Here is a 23,174-nt window from a genome sequence, read left to right as displayed (position 1 = left end):
GATAGATTCATTTTTCCTTTTGCTTAGTTTTTAGGTTTTGTTTGTTGTTTCTTTTGTCTATTTTTAATTATGTGGAATAATAACCTGTTTTGGAGTTCAGGGTCCTTGGATTCACTCTGGGAAAGGTTTCACCAGAGCTCCCCTTTCAGTAGCACGTGGTGAGTTTCTCCACGAAACAGAGACTCAGTTAAATTTAAAGAGGAAGTTTATTGGAATAGGAACAGGAGAGGAAAAGACCTGCATAGGCACTCGTGGGCGGGGAGAGCTGCACCTTTTGGGGGGCAGCATTGTGTTTTATTATCTCCTTTGGTAGGGAGGGGCCCTTGCTAGCTGTTAGTTGCTAATTTGAAAAATCTATGCAGAACCTGAGAAGGCCTGAGGTTCCCAGATGAGCTTCATCTCCGTCCTTCTCTTTTACCTTTTGGGGCTGAGCTTCAGACACAGCCCCCAACAGTCTGTTACCTGCTGGGACCTCCTGCAGACATCCAGGTCATCCCTGCTTCCGGCTTTGGCCCTGAGGACCTTGACTTTATGGCTGTGATGCCTCCCCTTGCATTCTTTTCTCAGTCAAACACCATTAGAAAAATTAAACTTAAAATTTTGTTCTCATTCCTGTTTCCTCCATTCTTTCCCCAAACTATTTGTAAGTAACTTTTTTTTAAATTAAATTTTGCTTGATGCTGGAATCCCAATTTTAGCAATATCCTAAGTGTTTGTGCTTCACAACCAGCTTTGAGTATTGTTGCTCGTGATGTATGGCGGAAAACAATACCCAGGAAACTAGGTTAATATTTTTGTTTAAAGTGAGGAAGCAACAGTCAAAGAAACAAGATCTTTACTACTCTGAATCCTCACTTACACTACCTAATAAATTTATGTCAACACAAGTGTATCAGCACATCACTATGTGAATCACAAAGATAGCCAATGGATACTCAAAAGAAGCCCAGATATGGGCAGCAGATAAATTTCAGTTTGGATATTGAATCTGAAGTGGGCCAGGGCCATATTGGAGCGGCTTCTAATACAGAATTATTTGTGTAGACCTGGAGGACAGATTATAATTTATTAGCATGTCAGTGAAATATAGGTGAAAGATGATTGAAGGTAGGAGCTATAGAGTTTGAGAAGCTGAATAGGATGGAAACTTGGGGACACTCAAGACACCAGCAGAGAAAACTATCAATGGCTGGCGAGGAGAATCTGAGAAGACAGGTCATACAAGTTCAGGAAGCAGTGTTACAAGAAGAAAATAGTTATCCATGTCAAAAACTTCTGAGAAGGTTAGCAAGAAAAAGGCTAAAAGCTATTCATAGGATTTAGCAACAAAGAGACCAGTAAGGTGGTCTTTTTCAGAGAGGAATCAAAGTCGTGGAAACAGTAGCCAGCTGCTGTGTTAACAAAGAATACTACTTCATATAAAATGATCCTTGGAGCCACAGATATTTTGTCATCTGCAGCAGAGCAGTGTTTTCTTCTAAAAGCAACAGAGTGAACATTTGGGCCACATTTATTACTATTTTCTCCCATAAATATCTCTTCTTAATCTTGTGTGCTGGCTAGTTTTCTCTGTTTGAATATAGCACAAGATGTTTTGGGATTTAACAAAATAGTATATGCTTAGTTATTTTAGGTGTATTATTAATAATTATTGCGTAATAAGTAGCATCCAAATAGGTAATATTTTGAGTGAGGAATATTCTTAAGATATTCCTCAAATAGCACTGACATTCAATTATTGATAGTATCCACAAAGCGTATGAGAACGATAGCTCCAGATAAATTAAAATCACCATCCTTTCTCCTACTTCTGTAGAAAGTAGACTTTTTTTGGACACCACCCCCCCAAACCCCCCCACCCCCTCCCCGACAAACAAGCTGGAGAAGGCCAGCTTAAACAAGTTTGGGAGACCATGATGTACTGAGAGGAAGAGGCCTCTGGTTTTCAAACCTGCTGAGCATAAAACTGACAACCCTGGCGTGCGACCCTACATCTCGAAACCCTGGTCTGGCGTGGGACCAAGAGATCTGGAACTTGAGTAAGTGCCTTTGCTGATATACATTCAGCTCCTCAAGGAAACCTAGGCCCAAAGCATTTTCAACTAGACAATTCTCAGCATTGGAGAGTCGCTGTTCTGCGCTTTGGCAGGCGGCGACAGTACTCAAAAGGCATCTAGCTTTCTTTTGGGGCGTCGCGGGCCTGCAAGTTCACTAGGCGTGTCCTTTTCCCTGTTTCTCTCTCCGCGGGAGACACGGTTGGCTCGCGGACCCAGGTGTCCACACCTCCCGCTGCCGTGTGGGACGGCTCAGTGCTGGCTTCGGTCCCGAGTCGCCTGATTGACAGGCAGCGCCGGATCCCTTCTGCGCCCCGCCTCGCCTTTCCTCGAGTCCGCGACCCTTGGGGCGGAGTTTCGGCGCCACCTCATCCCTTCTCCCAGCAAACAGGTCAAGGGGGCGTTCCCGGAAGTTGTGGGTCTTGGAGTCCCAGAGCTGATTGGTTGACCAAGGTCGTGTAGCCAACACGGGTTTTCCGGAATTAGAACTGAAGTCTGGACCGCCGAGTATGGCTTTCTCAGGTGGGCAGCTGCGCGAACTCCAGGGAACTCTGCTCCCACCCAAGGACCCGGTGGAGGAACTAGACCCTGAATTTCCAAAGGAGGAGCTGGAGGAGGAGGAGGATCTGGAGTTTGTGGACGCCGAGGAGCTCTGCAGTGGGGGTGTAAAAGCTGGCGGCCTCCCTGGGTACCGCCGCGGTGAGGAGGCGCCCTGCCCCTGGGGGGGTGGGATTGCTGGAAGAAAGAAGTTTTCCGATCTGACATGATCGCTAATAACCTTCCTCTGGGCTGTCTAATACTTTCGTCTTACAAGGATTAAATAATGCCGATGATAATAGCGACAGTGATTTGAGCAAATATTGTGTCTTAAGCTGTCTGTACATGTGTCATCTCATTGATATTGACGATTCTTGTGTAGCGACGGTAAAGCTGAGGGATGAGTTAAAATTTTATTTAGTTAAAATTGTTTTAAATTTATATAGTCACCTGTGGGTGGTTTAGACAGAGAAGGGTTTAGGCAGAAAATTTTCACGTTTACATGAAGGGTGTGGTCATTTATTCTAAAAGTATTATTGAAGGGCTGTTGTGTTCCAAGTCCATTTTTGTTCCTAGAATACCCTGGAGAGAGAAGATTAAGAGGTTATTTTCTTTCTTTCTTTTTTTAAAGATTTGTTTATGCATACAGAATTCCGGTACAAGCCAGAGGTGCAGGGGCAGTGAGAGGCTTCGCCAGAGACAGTGGGGAGCAGAACAAGCAGATCTACAAAGTACACTGCTGAGGGGAGCAGCGGGCGAGACATCTGCCACGCCATGTGAATCACCTCCAGTTGGGGGGATCGAACTCCCACACTGAAGCTGCAGTGGCTAGCTTGTAGTGTTGTGTCCTAACCAGTTACACCACCAGGGCTAGCCCAAAATGGAGCTCATCCTCTAGTGATAAGGAGACATTCTCTAAATAATCACAAACTTAATGAAGTGCTTACAAGTAATAGTATATGGTGTTATAAAAAGGCACCTTTATGAGATTCAGGGAAGGCTTTCTGTCATAAATAGGGTAAACTGAAGGACAGTATTGGAGGTAGATAAAATAATTCATGCGAAGATCTTGTGGTGAGAGGGACATGACTTTTTAGAGAAATTAGAAATCGCACAAAAGTTTATTTTTGCAGGGTTAGGGTAGTAGAGAGAAGACTGACTTTTGCTACTTACTATGCCTGCCTTTTGGAATACAAAGATAAAGGATACATTGGCCTATTTAGAGACCAGTAAACTTAGTAGATGGAGACAGATAAATAGAAAGTGTGATATAGATACCCTAGCAGACATCTATAAAGTGTTGTAGGAAGATAGTGTGTTGTGTTTAACAAAATAATGGGAAAGAGGTTTTAAAATATCCTAAATTGGCCCTCCCTGGTGGCGCAGCGGGTTAAAGCACTGCACTGAGAAACTAAAGCCACTTCCGCATGAGTTCGATCCCCGCCTGCCCCGGAGGTGACCACATGGCACAGCAGACCTCTCCTGACCCGCCCGCTGCTCCCCTCAGCAGTATACTTCGTCGCCCCTCAGCAGTATACTTCGTCGCCCCTCAGCAGTATACTTCGTCGCCCCTCAGCAGTATACTTCGTCGCCCCTCAGCAGTATACTTCGTCGATCTGCCTGTTCTGTTTCCCGCTCTGTCTCTGGTGAATCCTCTCACGCTCCGCATCTCTGGCCTGTAGCCCAGTTCTGTACGAATAAATAAATAAATCTTTAAAAAAAAAAATCCTAAATTAACTTGTTTTTCCCCCTCAAGCTGTAATAGCTGATAAAAGCACTAAAGAAACATTCAAAGTGTTTGGACGTTTTCCAATAACGGGTGCCTGGTGGCAAGTGAAGGTGCAAGTAAAGCCTGCAGGATTGACCTACTATCAAGTTCAAGGATTTCCATCTTACTTTTTACAATCTGATATGTCACCTCCAGATCAAAAGCATATCTGTTCCCTCTTTCTTAAAGATTGTAATTTCCCCTCTGATAATATAACTAAATTTTTAGCATGGGTAAATGCTGTATCAAGCTATAAAAACCTCAACTTTAGAAACCTTACGGAAACATTAAGAACTTTCCAAAAAGAAATTGAAAGGAAGAATAAAAAACAATCTACGCAGAGTGAACAGGAGGAGTCACTACCAGATTATGAGAGGATCCTTCCTCTGGAAAGCACTAGTAAGTATGATTTTGTCACTGAGTCTTTAGTATAAATGAGCTACTTAAATGATGATGTGATTAAATTAAAGTATAGTATCTTGGTAGAGTTTAATTTGGTAGTATCCGTTTGATGAAAAGGTGTTTATATTGTTTTTGGAGCATGTTGTTGACAATCCATGTTCATCTATAGCGAAGAGATTAGATGACATGTTGTTTAAGCCTTTAGTTTCTCTGCTACTCAAAGCTGAGATTGTACTTTTTTATCTTTTGTGCCCCTAGGAGAATTACCTCAAGTCATTAGAAAAAGTTCAGTTGTCAATACTGTTAAATCAGGCATAGGAGAAAGGCAAGGATATATGTATATGAGTAATGGATTTGGAAAGATTTGGAAAGACTTCAGTCCAAATGTTTAAAGTACCTTTTGAGTATAGTTTGTCATTTGGTCTTCCACAATTGACAGTATATCATTAAATATCTTCAATGACAAAAATTTGTGATTACAGCCAGAAACTTATTATAAAGGTGAATTTGTGAATGATTTATTTTTTGTACTTAGCTTTAAATTGCCTTTATATCAGAGTCAAAAATTTTATTCTGACTACATTGCAAGCAAAAGGAAACAAATAGTTATCAAGTCATTATCTAAGCTATTAAAACTGTAAATTTTTGTTTCAAACACAATGAAAATCATCTAAAAAAAGGCAATTATAATAATGAACAATGTTCTTACTAGTTAAAGTAAATATTTTTTTTACCTCTTTTTGATTTGGAGTTCTTGAATTATTTGTGCGGCATGAGAAAGTCCATCAAATCAGTTTTTGTGTGAGTTCATTTGTATGTTTTAATTTGTTTTTCTGATACCTTATAGTTCCTTTTATAAGTGCAATGACAGCTTTACAGTTTCCCAAAATAATGGAATTCCTGCCAATTCTTTTGCCTCGACACTTTAAACGGATCATAAGTTCAAGTTCAAAAGAGGTGTTGGAAGACATAGAAAAAATTTTAACTACGCAACCATGGAAACTTGGATTTGGTAGAGTAAGTAAGACTTGTTTAACATTTAATAATCTTGTATAAAGCAAGATTTCTAAACTTGATAAATTTTGCATTTCTCCCTCTCTTTTTAAAAAAGATTTGTTATTTATATATACAAGAACTGGGGTACAGACCAGGAGTGTGGGTGCGGGGGGTTGAGAGTGTTCACCAGAGACAGAGTGGGGAGCAGAACTGAAATACATTGCAGAAGGGAGCAGCATTTAGGACAGGAGAAGTCTGCCGTGCCATGGGGGCCACCTCCCTAGCTGGGGCTCGAACTCATGGTGTAGTGTCTTGCCAGTAGATTTGTAACCCCTGTGCAACCAGAAAGGCCCACGTCTCTTTCAAAGGCAACACATTTGTATATTGATTTATTTTTCTTGAGTGTTATATACAAATATAGACTTATGCAGTATGTTTATAAAGGTAAAACAAAATAATAAAATTGATTAACATTCAAGTTATGTCTATTTGTATTTGCTCAATAATCTAATTGTATAATATAAGACACTTTTTTTGGTAACTAAATTGCCCTTAGCAACTTGAGTAAAATGCTTATGTGGGGCCCTCCCTGGTGGCGCAGTGGGTTAAAGCACAGCACTAAGAAGCCAAAGACACTTCTGCATGAGTTTGATTCTCGCCTGGCCCGGAGGAGATTCACATGGCGTGGCAGACCTCTTCTCACCCGCCCGCTGCTCCCCTCAGCAGTGTACTTCGTCGATCTGCCTGTTCTGCTCCCCACTCTGTCTCTGATGAAGCCTCTCGCTGCCCCTGAACCTCTGGCCTGTACCCCAGTTCTGTATGCACTAATAAATCAATCTTTAAAAAAAAAATCTTATGTGGATTAGTCTGTTGTGCTATGCAATTCAACTCCCATGTTCCTATTAGAGAGCTCTGAAAATTTTCTTTATTCATATGGTATATTGTGATAGCTATCATATGATATTTTCATTGGCAAAGAAATACCTTTATAAACGAATTCACTTCTGTTTTTAATCTTAAAGACCAAGAATAGAAAATAGCACTGGGGAGTTCCAGTGATTTTAGAAATCAAATGTGGCACTTAAATCTTGGCAGTACTTGATTTTAGGTGGTTTTGCAAGGAAGATTCAACTTAAAGATTCTGAGATAATTCTTGGAACACTAAGAATGTTTTTAGATGCTCATAATTTGAGATATACTGAATTGATGTATTTTTTCCTACACAAAATGAAGATTTCATTTTATGATTTCAGTATGCTTCAAAAAAATAGCATTCAATAATTATAGCTACACTTACAGAGAACAAAAATAATCACTGCATGTTCTGAGACTCTGGTGAGAGAAGGGGACTTAAGCCCTACTATTAATCATGTAAGCCACCATCCAGAATAAAGGCTTCCTGAGCTGTTAGTTTGCTAGGCTGTTAACTCTGTACGTCTGTGCTACGTACCATAAACTGGATGGCTGAAGCAAGTTTACTTTCCCAGTCGAGGAGGTTTCCAGTACAAAATCAAGGTGTCCACAGGGTTGGTTTCTTCTGAGAATTCTCCCTTTAGCTTGTGAATGTTCACCTTCTCCTTGCGTATTCAAAGAGTCATCCTTCTCTGCCTGTGTTCTAGTCTCTTCTTATAAGGGCACCAGTCATTCTGAAGTAGGATACAACCCAATGATCTTGTTTTAATTAAATTATCTCTTCAAAGACATTTTCTTCAGATAGGGTCATGTTCTGGGGTAGTGGAGGTTAGGATATCAACTGAAATTTGAGGGGGACATAATTCAGCTCATGAAACAAATGAAAAGTCTCAGGAGAGATATCACAATGAAAAAAAAAATGGTGATGGATGACCTGCTAAGTGGGTCGTGGTGAAGGAAGTTCTGGATCTTTCTGTAGAGTTTAGGCAGTATTGTTCATAAGCACAGAGACAACAAATGCTAAGAAAATGAGTCAGTTGTTATGATAAAAATGGATTTCAACACAAAAGTTAATAGTTTATCATGTTATTCAGTTGTGAATCCTCTTTACACTGATTTAACCAAAAGTGATAAATAATGTGTACTGTAACTTTATTAAAAGATTAAAACGAGGCCTTCCCTGGTGGTACAGTGGGTTAGGGTGCAGCACTGAAAGTTAGCTGCAGCTACTTCAGTGTTAGTTCGATCTTTGGCTCCGGAGGTGACCCACATGGCGCTGCAGACCTCTCCTGACCTGCCTGCTGCTCCCTTCAGCAATGTGCTTCGTCGATCTGCCTTTTCTGCTCCCCGCTCTGTCTCTGGTGAATCCTCTCACCGCCCCTGTACCTCTGGCTTGTACCACAGTTTCGTATGCATAAATAAATAAATAAATCTTTAAAAAAAAAGATTAAAAAGAGAAACATGTTTGAAGGTGATAGTGAAACGACAGAGATCTCCCCTGGAGAAAGATTTGCCATAGTAGGGAGTTAATTCTAAACAAGTAAAAATTTTACAAAATGAAGTAGTGTTTTAACTTGTACTTATTAATGTGGAGATAATCAATTCTGGAAGAAGTAACTAAAAGTGCTGAAGATGTTGCTTGAGAAACAAAAGAGTAAGGCGTGGGATTTCTGTTTCTTTATGTGTGATGAAACTCAGTGTTTTGTGACTTAAAACTGTATTGTTTTAAAAAACGATTTTAATGACAAAGTTTAAGAGATTAATGAAAAGAAAATTAAGTTTTGGTTACATAGTTTCATCTATATATGTAGTTGAAAAGTTCTGAGATTGAAAAAATATGAACAAATAGCATCATTTTACTGTAAATCTAATAGTACTTATCAATAATTGCTATTTTTTTCTGTGTGTAGAAGAACTAGGGTACAGGCCAGAGATGTGGGGGTGAGAGGATTCACCAGAGACAGAGCAGGATACAGAACAGGCAGATGGACTAAAATCTACTGTTGAGGAGAGCAACGGGCAAGGAAGGAGAGGTCTGCTGTGCCATGTGGGTCAGCTCCTTGGTGGAGGATTGAACTCAGGTCATAGTGGTGACAGTGCTGAGACTTAACCTGTAGGGAGGCCCCAACAATTACAATTCTTATAAAGCAACTTGAACTTTATTTTCTTAGATAACCTACAGAGAATTGAAACTTCTGCGATGTGAAGCAAGTTGGACAGCATTTTGTCAGTGCAAGTCCCTTCTCCAGTTGATGACGGATTTGGAGAAGAATGCATTAATGCTGTATTTCAGACTGAAGCAGCTGTGTCGAGAATATGGGCACACTTGTGTTGAAAGAGATGACTTAAGATCTCAGTTGTCAGAACACATGTGTTTTGAAGATGCTTGTCAGTCCCTGACATTTTTGAAAGATATTGGTGTGGTAGTGTGCGAGAAGGCCTGTGTCTTTCCTTATGATCTTTACCAGGCTGAAAAAGGCATCGCTTCTTTAATATGTACCCTGATGACAAAACCTCCGTGGCTTTTGCACGTCGATGTCCAAAAGGTGCTTGCTTCTATTCCCACCACAAAATGTGAGGATACAGGGAGTGATGATAACACATTGAATGAAAGTAAACCTGATGAAACAAAATTAGAAAATTCAGTGGTGGTTCTGGAAACACAGGACAGATGTGACCATATTTGGAATAATGCTGAAAATGAACGTGATGCAAAAATAAGTGAAGCTCAGCTGGACCAGGATCAGGTGACTGCTTTGAAAATGATCTGCTCCAATGCTGTGACAGTCATAAGTGGAAAAGGGGGGTCTGGGAAGACCACAATTGTTAGCCGTCTTTTTAAGTACATAGAACAGTTGGAAGAAAAAGAAATTAAAAAAGCTTGTGAAGATTTCGAACAAGACAGGGATGTACCAGAAGAATGGATTACCTTTACCCAGGAAAATCTGCAAAAAGCTGACAAGTCTATAGAAGTTCTACTTACAGCACCTACAGGGAAAGCAGCTGGCTTACTAAGGCAGAGAACTGGCTTCAGTGCCTACACGCTATGTCAGGTTAAGTATTCATCTTTTTTTCTGCACATTAAAACATTTACCTTAAAGACAAACTTTATTTAGAGCTTTTTGGTTGCAAATGTACAGACATATATCTAATTCTATATATGCTATGTTATACTCACCACCAAAAGACTAGTTCCCATCTATCACCATAATAATTGAACCCTTTTACACAGTTACCCAGTCCTCGTCCTCCTTCCCTTCTGGTAACTACTATTTTGCTTTTGTAGTCTAGGAGTTTGGTTAATTTATTTGTTGTAGTTCTTTAGCTGCAACTTATGACTGAAAACATATGGTGTTTGTCTTTCTCTGGTTTATTTCACTTAGGATAAGTCCCCCTGGGTTTTTCCATGTAGCTGCAAATGGCATGATTTCATCTTTTTTAATAGCTGTGTAATACTCCGGTATGTGTGTGTCTGTGTGTGTGTGTGACATCTTTATCCACTCATCTGTTTATGGACATTTAGGTCATTTGAAACTAAAGGGTTCATTTTTTTTTTTTTTTAATTTTTCTTTGTTGACAATTAGGAGGCATTGATTGAAAATCTTCTGGATCCCTGCCTTTGTAACTCATCATTTAGATCATTACCACTCAAAACAGGAAACTTATTGGCTTGCAGTAAGATCAGAGTTAGTACCAGGAAGAAAGTTAGTGCATTGCTTCAATCATTGAGAAATCTCGTTATGAAAATAAATCAGTGAAACTAAAGTGTATGTGTTTTTCCTTCTAGGAATGATTATAAACTTATTTTATTTCTTAAAGACTTTACTCATGTATACAAGAACTGGGGTACAGGTCTGAAGTGTGGGGAGTGAGAGGATTCACTAGAAGCAGAATGGGGAGCAGAACAGGTGGATTGACTGAAATACACTGCAGAGCGGAGCAGTGGGGGAGACAGGAGAAGTCTGCTGAACCATGTGGGTCAGCTCCCTGGCCGGGTATCAAATTCATGCTGCAGTGGCTGGGGATGGCTTCATAGTGCTGAGACCTAACTCCTTGCCCCACCAGGGAGGCCCGGGTTCAGTTCTTTATCTCCTTTGTCTACACCAATTCCTGGAAAGTATTATATGTTTAAACTGTGAAATGGATTAATATACTGAAAAGATAGTTTTGCATGGAAGAGCTGGGGCGTAGGCCAGAGGTGCTAGGGAGGAGGGGTTGTGAGGGGGTTCACCAGTGACAAAGGAGATGGAGCAGCACAGCTGAGGGGAGCAGTGGACGAGACAGGAGAGGACTTCTGTGCCCCCCCTATATGGGTCAACTCTCTGGCCAGAGATCAAACTCAGGCTGTAGCATAGATGGTGCAGTGACTTAATCCCTAAGCCATCAGGGAGGCCTCCTGTGTGGGAAGGTTTCTGAAAGAAATAGTAATTTAGTAATTAAGTTGGATCTAGAGGCTCAGGTGCAGAGAAGGTCGTTTCATTTAGGGGAAAGGCCTTTCAAATGTATTGAGGGAAGTGACTGTTGTGGGCATGTATTGGTTGGGATGACTAAGGAATTGAGCTTTATAGTTTGTAATGTCTTTAAATTATCTCATTCAATCTTTAATAAATCAGTGAAGTGGGTAGGTATGAGCCACTCAAAATTCGGAGGTGTTTAGTGACTTGCCCAAGATCTTAACTATGTATAGAACCAGAACTTAGACTTCTTTTTCTGAATTCATGTTTCTGCCCTCCCAACTTATTGCTCTTTCCATGGATCCATAATTTCCTCATTATTGTACATCTTATGACCCTAACAAAGAACTTGGGCTTGATTTAACTGGGAGCATTTTGGCTCTTAAGCAAGAGATGAAATGAAACAAATAGTTGTAGGGAGATTATGTGGAATCATAGCACCATAAGCCAGTCAGAAATTATTTTGTCCATTACCTTTATTTCTCATATGAGAGAATGCAGACCTAGAAAAGTCCATTGTAGCTTCATTTGTTCTGATCAGTTTTCTTTTTCACTATTTTCATATCTGATTAGTCTGAAGGATTTGAATTTTAAGAGGAGAAGCAAGAGGATTATTACTCAGTTTCTCTTTATATTCCAACTCTGATCAATTAATATTTAATGTCTGCTTGGGGAGCTGAAAGGACATACCTGAAGTCATATTTAGACTCAGGAGAAAGTGTAAGGGCCCAGGAAAAACACTAAGAAACCACTTATGTCTCTTATTCTTGGGCTTGGGTTGCTAATTGAGATATGAATAATTTCTTAGTATATACCAAATATTGCATCAATTATACGAAAAAGTCTTATACTAAAAGTTATAATTTTATAGTATAAAATAAGCTTAATGATTAACTTATACTAAAAATTATTGGTCATCTGCAATTCAGATTTACCTGGGTGTCCTATATAAATTTGGCAATCACATTTTGGATTAGTGTATTGCTGGCAATTTGGTTGCAAGGCACTTGGGTGTTAACAATACACTTGGGTGTTAACAGTAAGCTTGGTTGTAACAGTAAACAAATAAAACAAAATGATTTTTTGTTTATTGTTTTATTAGCTTTTTTTTTTTAAAGATTTTATTTATGCACACAAGAACTGGGGTACAGACGAGGTGTGGAGAGTGAGAGGATTCACCAGAGACAGTGAGGAGACACAAGCAGATTGACTGAAATCCACTGCTGAAGGGAGCAGCAGGCAGGACAGGAGAGGTCTGTTGGGCCATGTGGGTCAGCTCCCTGGCTGGCGTTAAACTCTTGCTGCAGTGACTGCTGATAATGTCATAGTGCTGAGACTTAACCTGTTGTGCCACCAGGGCCCTTTTTGTTGTTTTTTTTAAGTGTTGATAAAGAGTAGTATTTTTATAGTTAGGTTGGGGAGGAAGGCAGGCAGTTCTTTCTAAATCCAGCACCTTAGACCGCTTGGCCACACTACCACTGAAGGCAGTTCTTTCTAACTAGAGTGGAGTATTGTTTGGAGGAGAGGGGGACTTAAGTGATTGGTTTTCTCAGAAGACCAAGAAAAGGTTTATTTGGGAATAAAAGGTGTAAAGAGAGGGGTTCAGATTTTTACAGTGGGATGATGTGCTTTGTGAAGCTTGTTAAATTGACCACACTTAAGTACTCACTAGAAAGGACTTTCTTTGATTCTTTTTTTATTTTTAGAGTTACTTGACCTGTCTTTTCTGTGTAGTCATCTTTAACATCTGTATTTCCTTTTTCTTTTTCTTTTTTTCATAGCACCAGGGTATTGACACATAGGTTTATTCTTTGATTCATACATTTATCCAATATTTTTTTTTTACCATTTTTCCTACATTACATTTTCCACCCTCCTCCATTTATTTAATACTTTTGTTTAAAAATATCATGCTCTTGAATTTTTTGGATATATTTTATAACATGAATTTAGAAATGCTGTTCTTTGCTTATAGGTCAATTATAGCTTCTATCTGTGGAAAAAAAATATGATGACCAAGGATCGGCCATACCAGCCATGGAAATTTTCTTCTGTTAGAATTCTGGTTGTGGATGAAGGTAGTTTGGTGTCTGTGCAGGTCTTCAAATCAGTTTTAGATTTATTGTGTACTCACTCCAAACTTTCTAAGCTTATTATCCTTGGTAAGTTAAAATATTGTTGGAATTTTAATGTTTAGCTCAAAGCATTATGTTTAGTAGGTTGTTTATACCACTTGGCTGTTTTCCATGCCCCAAGGATGGGTATCCTATCTCAGCCCTACTAATGCCCACTGAATTCCATCTGACTACTGGTTATCAGCGCGGCTCAAGCTTTGTTTAGGTTTGGATGAGAATGAAATAGAATTGTGAAGGGTTTCTGCTAATCACCTGCATGATGACTATTAAATTTGTAAAAATGTCACAAATCTCAAAGTAAAATAGGATGTACTGATTTACTTTGGATCATGCAGAAATGGTACAAAGCCTAAATTATAGACCACTGAAAGTTAATATGATTTTAAGCTAATAACTATTCTCTTACTTCCTTTCAAATTTTGATGAGATTCAGTGACTATATGCCTTAATAGAGAGAAAATAGAATTGTTATTTGAGTCCCAAACTTGTTATGTCATTTTTGGTAGGTATTTGAGGATTTTTATAAGTAGTTGATTCTGTTAATGGCTTAAGCATTTTCCCCCAGTAAATATTTTTCTTATCTTTGAAGATTTATTACATTTCTGGAATTTTGTCTATTATGAAATGCCTTGGTTTTATTTTATATTTTATATGTTTATTTTTTTATTTGATGTCATAGTTTATCCCACTTTTCCATGTTCAGTAACATATTGACCAAGATTAGGTGACTAAATACTTGATATATAAGGACAGGTTTTCAATTTTACATGTTGACTAAAGTTTGCCCCTGCTCATTTTACCTGTGGTTATAGGTAGGAAAGCATCCATTTCAGATTTTACCTACTATGTTGTCACACTTTTTTCTCCCTTACATTGTTTAATTTCAAGTTGTTTTATTAAGTATTTGTAAGGACTTACTGTTCTTATGTAAATATTTCAAAGAAATATTTTTTGAAGATTAACTTTTTTCCCTCTTAGAGTAAATCTTCAAAATTATGTCCTGTCTCAGTAGAGAAAAGATAAGATTTTCTAAATTTCAGGACCCAGTGACTTAAATCTTATTGTGACTTAAGTCTTTTTTCCCCTTTAGGTGATGTTAGGCAGTTACCCAGCATTGAACCTGGTAACTTGTTGGAAGATGTTTTTGAGACTCTTAAGTCAAAAAATTGTGCTGTTGAACTAAGAACAAACCATAGAGCAGAATCTGAGATAATTGTGGGTAATGCTACAAGGTATTTGCATTTTCTCTCTGTTGTATTAGAAATAAAAGATTAAAAAAAAAACTCACATCTATCTATCTATATGTCTATATAGATATAGGTATAGATATATAGAAAGGGATAGATGCTTCTGAATTAGAATGATTTAATTCTCTTTTTTGGGTAAATACACCATTTTTTTTTTTTACACAAAGTTAGGGCTCTCCCTGCTGGCCTAACAGGTTAGGATACAGCACTGTGCAAAGTGGCCATGGCCGGTTTGGTGTGACTTAGATCCCAGGCCCCGGGCACTACATGGTGCAGTAGACCTTTCCTGTCTTGCTGACTTCTCCCTCACCAGTGTACTTCACTGATCTGCCTAATCCTCTCACTGCCCCTGCACCTCTGGCCTACATCCCAGTTGTATATGCGTAAATAAATAAGTCCTTAAAAAATGTTTAAAAAAAAAAAAGACAACGTTAATATTTTTTATTACTGGTCCAGCGTAAATTAGGAAATTTAAGAATGAATGTGGTTTTTGATTAAAATAATACATGTGTGAATTAAAGTTGCCTTAAATTTAAGAGATTGGAATAAGCTGAAGAAGAGCAGCAACTTGAAGATAAATTATACCATGGGATAAATTGAAGAAGAAATGTCCCCTAATTTTTGTAATGGAGCCAAATAAAAAAAGGGTTATTGTATTTCACTCCTGGTAAATGATGGCACCCATAGCACAATACTCTCTTCAGAGTGGGAAAGAATCCTTGTCTTCCCTTCATTTTTCATAGGTCCTTAGCGTGATCCCCTGGGTTTATAGATAGTTGATTTCTCCATAATCCTTGTCTCACACCATCACACTTTCTATATTCCTTGGCATTTAAATGTAAATCTTTAGATGTGAGGGGTCCTTTAATACCAGGAGACTTTTAATCTTTGTTTTGGATTCTCTTACAAGATGTTGCTTTTGTTGCTTTGAACATTTCCTTGGTTGGATGACAGCAAGAACTAGAACATTTAAGACCTGCCATCCTTATATTCCTGTCTACCTGGGATAGGACAGTGCGAGTAGAGGAAGAACTGACAGGAACAGGGTAGATGATGAAACTTCACCTTAAGCACTAAGAAAATAATGTAGTTGGATATGTGATATTTTTTCTGTTTTCCTTCTGCTCCTATCTCAAGGCTGCCACAATTTTGAAATGTTAGTAGATAACTGGTCATTTGAATGCCTGAAAACTTGGAAGAATCTAAAATACACAAGATTTCTTAGCACTCAGTTTTACCTGAAACTTAAGAATTCCTGTTAGTAACTCTTTCAATATCATTTAGGTTCAGCTGCCTGCCTTTCATTATTTCTTGTTAATCATCATTAACAAATATTTATTCACTGAGAAAAAGATCTCCTTGGATATCAAGGAAAAAGTTCAGAGATAGAAATATGCTTAATGTGGGCTGTTCCTGGTGGTGCAGCAAGTTAAAGCTCAGCACTATGAAGCGATCCACAGCCACTGCAGCATGAATTTGATCCCCAGCCAGGGAGCTGACCCACATGGCGTGGCAGACCTCTCCTGACCTGCCCGCTGCTCTCCTCAGCAATGTTATTCCAGTAGATCTGCCTGTTCTGCTCCCCACTCTGTCTTTGGCAATCCTCTCACCACTCCCCTTCCCCCCACACCTCTGGCCTGTACCCTAGTTCTTGTATACATAAATAAATAAAAACTTAGAAAAAAAAAAAAAGAAATATGCCTAATATCCTGAGTAAGAAACAAAACAGGAAGTTTGTGTTGATTCTCAGGCTGTAAAAACATAAACCTGGGACATTCTTAGTAAGGGCAACTTTCTTCTCTCTTCTCTCTTCCTGTTCAACCCTTGTTGGGAAGGGTTGCTGGTCGGTCAGCTCTAGGAGTCAGACCTCTTTCCAGTAACTCAGGAGACACTGGTATGACAAGGCACCTGTCCCTTCCGGTTTTCTGATATGAGCTGCTGGTCTTGGGAAATACAAGATCAAAAAGATGAGGAGTGAATAGACATAAAGAGAAGCTGTAGATAGTTGGTTCAGGTAGGAAAATGAGACCACAGAAAAAGGAAAACAGAAGTATAGTGTAAATGTAGAAAAGGCCCCAAAGGGTCCAATTTAGTTATTTTAAGATTTATTTATGCATACAGAACAGGGGTATGGACCATAAGTGCAGGGGTGGTGAGAGGACCCACCAAAGACAGTGGGGAGCAGAACAGGCAGATTGATAAAATCCACTGCCGAGGGGAGCGGTGGGGGTGGTCAGGAGAGGTGTGCTGTGCCATGTGAGTCAGTTCCCTGGCTAGGGATCGAACTCATGATGCAGTGGCTGCTGATAGCTTCATAGTTCTGCGACTTAACCCCTTGCACTCCCAGGTAGGCCCATAAAGTGAGGACATTTTAACCAGCTTTCCACTAATATAGCAGTAAATGTATCAGAAAGCCACGATGAAGACCCTGCAGGTAATGGCTTAGCAGCAGCACACTGAAGCAGTTGTGGCAAGCTTCTTAGTGCTGTACTTTAACTGTTTGCGCCAACAGGGAGGGCCAAAATCCAAATTATTTTAAACTGAAAGGAATATAGAGCCAAATGGCCCCAGATTTTCCTCCTAGCCTCCTTGTTTACTGTAGATGTAAGCCTCATGTTATTTGCCAGTGAAATGAAGCTAATACCCACATTCTTTGCCTTTAATTTCCCTAACCCTTTTAATTTGCCAGGTATAGGGGACTTGATTGAGAACATTATGGGCTTGTTCTGTTTTTGAACTCATTTCCTAAAAAATAAATTAAATAAATAAAACCTCACTTCCTATTTCTAATACCTCTATGGGTGGCACTTTTGCCCATTTATTATCTTTTTACAGGTAGTAGTTATTGTCTCATATTACCTGTGATCATATATGAGGACATAATTTTGGATACTAATGTTCTTTGTGTATCACTTTATCTTTATTTAAGAATTTCAAGGCGCCAATTTCCAGAATTTGATGCAGAGTTGAATATCTGTGATAATCCAGCAGTCCCTGTCTCAATTCAAGATAAAACATTTATTTTTGTCAGACTTCCAGAACAGTGTGACAGTTCTCAGTTCTCCAATAATGATTTTCAGTCTTGTAAGTATAAATTAATATGATGTACTGTTAAATTTCAATTTTGTAATAGAGTTTTTAAGTGATTAGCTGTTTTATTTTATGGTCGATAAATATTGCTACTAAAAAATGAAGCTCTGAAAATAACTAGTTTATTAATCCTCAAAAGCAGATTATCCCAGAAATTTATAAGGAAGTAAGATCTGGGCACACACTAAGGTAAGTATGTATTGAGTGGATAAGTGGACGTAGGTGATTAGTTTAGAATAAAGCGTAAAGCGTAACCCCAGTAATCCAAGCACATTAAGAAGAAAGCATATCTTAATGAATGAAGTTTTTCTTTTATAGCCGTTTGCAAGGAAATGCAGTTGTTATCTGGAGTACAGGTGTGAAAAAAGGAGCTATTAAACTATTGCTGTATTGAGTTCCTAATAGCTGTGTTTTATAAAACGGACAAGGCTCGCTTTTAATCATGGTGTTAGAAGATGACTTGACATGGGTTAGAAAGGCGGCTATAAGATCTTCTCCTTTGTGTTCACGACCACTGTGCCATCTCTTAGCCAGCTGTAGGCTGGGAGCCGTGGTGGCGGTACCTGTGGGGCTGCAGTGAGGCCTCCATCTGGTAGAGGCAATCCAGAAGAGTCAGTTTTTTCTGCATAGTAGATATTATGTCATGGATTGCAAATGAGTTTATTTAAATAGCGTAAAGTAGAACTTTACCTGTAAATCTTTTTCCTGTATGTGTGTCTCAATTATCTAGGGTTAGTGATCATTTACATTTTATAATATTTTTTTCTTTTTAAAAAATGGAATCACATAAGATATGCTATTCTGTTCCACGCCTTTTGGGGACTTTGGGGTTCTAGAAATAATTCACATTCCTTAAAAAAGTCAAATGATGGCATGGCAGCAGTGTTTCAAGTAAAAAGTTAGTATTTCCCTATAATCTTCCTCTTTCTTCCCCTCAGACATGCCCATAGAGATAACATACATAGTAAGAACTTGTAGTTTATCCTTTTAAAGCTTGTTATATCACATGTATTATTTATTTCAAGCATATATTATCTTAGTTATACATAAATTGACTATAAGCTGTTTATTATTTTCTGACATGTTTTTTATTAAGTACACTGTGAATAATTGATAGCTACTATTTATTGTCATGGCTGCTTACAAGAAGGTAGTGTACAGATGAAGACATTGGCACTTGGATGCTATAAATAAATTGTCCTCACTGTCACTCCACTTAGACCTACTTGTAAAAAAGAATGTATTTAAAAATTTTCTGTCTCAAAAAAATAATTTCTGTTTCAGGATCACAGCAAAGCTTGACTAATGCATTGTTTCTTATCTCAGTTAAAAACTTATGTTGGAAAGTGAGTCTCTTTAAGAAAATTGAATATATAGAGAGGCATATAACACTTTTTCATTAAACACTGAGTAAATTATACCTGTAATTGCAAAGTATGAAGACCTAAGACAAGCTTTGTTGCTGGATTAGAATTTCAGAGGTATTGAAATGTAAGAAATATGCCTGTTAGAAGCAGCAAGTGCAGTGTAAATATTGATCAGAGAGCTATAAAGAGAGAGAAAAAAGCGGGCCCTCCCTGGTGGCGCAGCGGGTTAAAGCACAGCACAAAGAAGCTTAAGCCACTTCCGCATGAGTTCGATCCCCGCCTGCCCTGAAGGTGACCACATGGTGCGGCAGACCTCTCCTGACCCGCCCGCTGCTCCCCTCAGCAGTGTACTTCATGGATCTGCCTGTTCTGCTCCCCACTCTGTCTCTGGTGAAGCCTCTCTCTATCCCCATCTCTGGCCTTTTACCCCAGTTCTGTACGAATAAATAAATAAATCTTTAAAAAAAAGAGAGAGAGAGAAAAAAAAGCAAGGTGCACTGGCAGACCATGGGTTGGCTGGGAGCGGGCTGGGTCTCTGCCACTTTTGATCTGAAAGGTGAAGGAAAGGCATTTGGCCGTCCTAGAACAGGGCTTTTCATTCCCCTGTGATTCATCTGCTGTGGAGAACCACACAAGGCCTGGGATTATTCTTACTCAAACTTTGAATCATTCCTCATGAGAAATGTCCGCTGTTTAGTAATGCTACTGAGGGAGATTAGAGGAAGCTACTTCTCCGTGCTTTGAGGAAGGACATGTAAGTAGGTGACACAATTGTCAGTGCCTCGAGCTCTGAAAGCGGGATCTTGGCCATCCTGCCCTTTTTGGGAAATTTCTTTTACTTCCAAGTGTCTCCATGTCACACTCATAATCAGGATGTACTCAGCGGTGATAGTCAAATGAGACACTCTGACTTCTGTAGATCAATTTAGGATTATTCTACTTATAGTTACATAAAGATGTAAGATTGATACACTCAGTAGAAACCATACTTGGGGTTTACATCTTTCCCAGGCTGGCCTGACGTGGTCTGATATTGTCCAGCGATGCTGGGCAGAAGCGGTGATTCCCAAGCAGACATGCACTTCCTGGGGTACACAAACACTCTGAGGTGTGGGGGGGGGAGGTAATGTGTTGCCAGTGTTTGTGGCTTAAATGTCTAACTCACAGTGGGTTTACTGGGATGTAACTCTATGTGTCAGCTGAGGAAGACCTGTGTTTGATAGGATATAGGTGTGATCATTGTTGGGATCGATACCTCTGTGGTGCCTGGATTGCCTTTTTAGTTGTTGAATTGTAGGGAGGTCTCAGGGTCTTGGAGGCATGAAAGACATGATTGGGATGGGGATTAGAACATTAAGTTGTTTGGGGAGTAGCTATTTTCCAACCCCTATAGAAGTAATCTCAGTATTTTATATTGGTATGTACCAGCTAAATATCAGCCTTGGATACAATACTGCTTGCCTGTATGTGCAGATTTAACTAGATATACAGTATATGCAGAGCATGTAGAGTCTCAAATTATAACTCATTATCACTGGTAGTACCGGCACTTAAAATAGAAAGTCTTAAATTAGTAATTCTGTTCTGTATTTTGTTTTCTTGTTCATAGTTTAAACTCAGCAGTCATAACCCTTCAGTGAATATGAACGGCTGTATTAAATCAGGGGTTGCCTGGCTAGTGATTGGCCTCTCTCTTGAGGATGGGGTGTCTGAGCCTTTTCTCTTGCTCTGACTGAGAGGGTGTGAGGTTGATGGACCCAGGGTGATGTTGCACTCCTTTTCATGTGATGCTTTCCTGGACTCCTTCATAGGAGTTCTGAAGTGTTTTCTTTATAAAAACAACATGGTAATTTGGTCTCTTTGATTTTTTTTTCTTTTGAATTATTCAGATTTATATTCTGCAGTTAAAACTTTACTCAAAGGAGAGGACTTGCAAAATCCCAAAACATCACAATTTATTGCATTCAGAAGGTAAAGCATTTCTATTATTATAATGTCTTTAATCTCACTTTTAATTTCCTAACTTCATGTAAATATTTGAATAGGAGACTCTCAGAGTTCATCAATGCTAATTCTCATATTTTGAGATACTGTTTTGCTGGGCCTGGCAGAAGGCCATTTCTGAGCAGGTCTCCTTTGACCAAAGAGCATATTTGAAAACTCACAGGAGATCGGCATGGAACAAAAGCTTATGTGAAGATAAAAATGAGCAAATACTCTTCATAGAATTCAGTAAATCGTGATTGTTGATGATAGAAATAAGCACCTGCAGATACCATAAAGCTGACCTCTACACTTCGTGTGTTTCAGGCAAGACTGTGATGTGATCAACGCCTGCTGTTGCAAGTACTACTTGGACCGCCTTCACAAGTAAGTGCCGAGCGTATGGAAACTGAGGACAGTTCGCTCTGGTTTGACCTTCTTTTGTTTTGGCGTTTCTCACTGTAGGATTTAAAAATCCTTTTTCCTTATTTGTGAAAAATAAATATCTCCCATTAAAAATATATGCTTAGGCATTGACTTTTGGTAGTCAGGGTAATAAGAAAAATAAGGACTAGAGCTGTCCTTGTGATTTTCTCATCGATGACCTCTAGCTTCTCCAAGAAGGGGAATTCTGGAGAATTTTTCTTTCTTTTTTAAAAATATTTTTACTATGGCAATGGCACAGGGTGACTTGGTGATGGTAGACCCACGGGGATTACAGTTGAGATGAAAAAAAAATGTACAAAATGATGTAAAAATAAACTATTATATAAAAAATAAAATAAAAATAAAAATATTTTTACTTACTTTTTTGTGCACAGAAGAACTGGGTTACAGACCAGTGGTGTCAGGAAATGAGAGGATGCCCCAAGACAAGATGGGAAACAGAACAGGCAGATCCACTGAAATATGCTGCTGAAGAGAGCAGCGGGCAGGTCAGGAGAGGTCAGCTGTGCCATGTGGGTCAGCTCCCTGGCAGGGGATCCACCTTGTATTGCAGTGGCTGCTGATTGCTTCACAGTGTTGAGACTTAACCCCTTTTGCCACCAGGAAGGCCCTGACCTCAGCATTTTTATCAAGACTTCTAACTTAAAAAATTTGGGCTGGAAAGTGACTTGAGAGAGTAGAGGTAGTCAGGCCTCAACTGTCGGAGCCTGAGACCCTGTTGACCTTTGGAGAAAAAAAGTGAGTTAAAAAGAATGGAAATCATTTTGAGAGTTGGAGTGGGTCTGAGTGAGACTTAATGCTTAAATAAAATGAAATTGTGGTTTTCCCAACTTTCACGATGTATGATCTTTCAACACAGAGATTGCCGGAATAGACTTGTATTTGGAACTGGTGATAAAATCTGTTGTACCAAGAATGCATATCTCTCAGACATACTCCCGGGAAATACTTCCAGCAGTCAGCAAGACAGCAAACTGGATGCCAGTGGTGAAGCCCTTAATGGTATGCCTTACAGTTTTGCTGAAAATAAGCATGACTTTGAAAGTGGTCTTCGACTCTGCAATGGAGAAATATTTTTCATAACAAATGTAAGTGGTAACAGAAATGGTAGCTTTAGAGATTTTGAAGTTAATCATATAAGTGTTGACATTCTGCAATTTTATGTTGAAGATTTTTGCATCCTTGTTTATGATGGATATTAGCTTATCATTTTCTAGGAATGTCTTGTCTGGTTTGGTGTCTGAGTATGTGGGCCTCATAAAATGAGTTAGAAAGTATTCCTTTTATATTTCTGGAAGACTGAACATATTTTTTAATAACATTTAAAGCTTAATAATAATATTTAAATTGAATAACAAAAAACCAGGGCTAAGGGACATATTTTACAAAAAAGTTTTTCGTTGGTTGCTGCTTTATTATAGAAACAATAGAAGTGGTCAACTTGAATCTGTTCTCATGGTAGAGACCTCTCAAGCTTATAATATTTCTTAAAAGCTTTAAGGAAAAGAAATGTGCAAATAAAACATACACCGTTGTATAATCAGTATAAGAAAATGAAATGTAGTGACTTCACAATTAGATAACACAAACTATTCTTCACAAGCTAATTAAGGGTAGGTTTCAAGGACTGAAAACTTCTATTATTTGGATGTATATATATTCTTTTGGTACTCCTGTATATTATATATTTAAGGCTTGTGAAAGTCTTAACAATTTAATGAATGTGTGTGCTGTTTTATTTATAAAGTGATTATATTTTATGTTCAATGCTGTGATAGAATA

At 38.9% G+C, this 23,174-nt stretch overlaps 1 protein-coding gene across 1 annotated transcript in view; it reads left to right on the top strand.

Annotated features, from left to right (window-relative positions):
• The first annotated feature begins 2,555 nt into the window (after window positions 1-2,555).
• The window catches only part of HELB (helicase (DNA) B), a 29,696-nt gene continuing 9,077 nt past the window's right edge, over window positions 2,556-23,174 (top strand). The window contains exons 1-10 of the mRNA XM_004675922.2: window positions 2,556-2,753; window positions 4,348-4,758; window positions 5,609-5,778; window positions 8,841-9,722; window positions 13,099-13,285; window positions 14,349-14,490; window positions 17,435-17,589; window positions 20,852-20,933; window positions 21,273-21,332; window positions 22,252-22,480. Of these exons, the coding sequence (XP_004675979.1) occupies window positions 2,564-2,753; window positions 4,348-4,758; window positions 5,609-5,778; window positions 8,841-9,722; window positions 13,099-13,285; window positions 14,349-14,490; window positions 17,435-17,589; window positions 20,852-20,933; window positions 21,273-21,332; window positions 22,252-22,480 (2,508 nt within the window). The 5' untranslated portion in view covers window positions 2,556-2,563. The remainder of the gene's footprint in view (window positions 2,754-4,347; window positions 4,759-5,608; window positions 5,779-8,840; window positions 9,723-13,098; window positions 13,286-14,348; window positions 14,491-17,434; window positions 17,590-20,851; window positions 20,934-21,272; window positions 21,333-22,251; window positions 22,481-23,174) is intronic.

Source organism: Condylura cristata, unplaced genomic scaffold (assembly GCF_000260355.1).
Source record: "Condylura cristata isolate star-nosed mole 26May11 unplaced genomic scaffold, ConCri1.0 scaffold00004, whole genome shotgun sequence".
NCBI lineage: Eukaryota > Metazoa > Chordata > Mammalia > Eulipotyphla > Talpidae > Condylura > Condylura cristata.
Note: the sequence above shows the minus strand (reverse complement) of the source record. Positions and strands in the feature narration are given on the sequence as shown.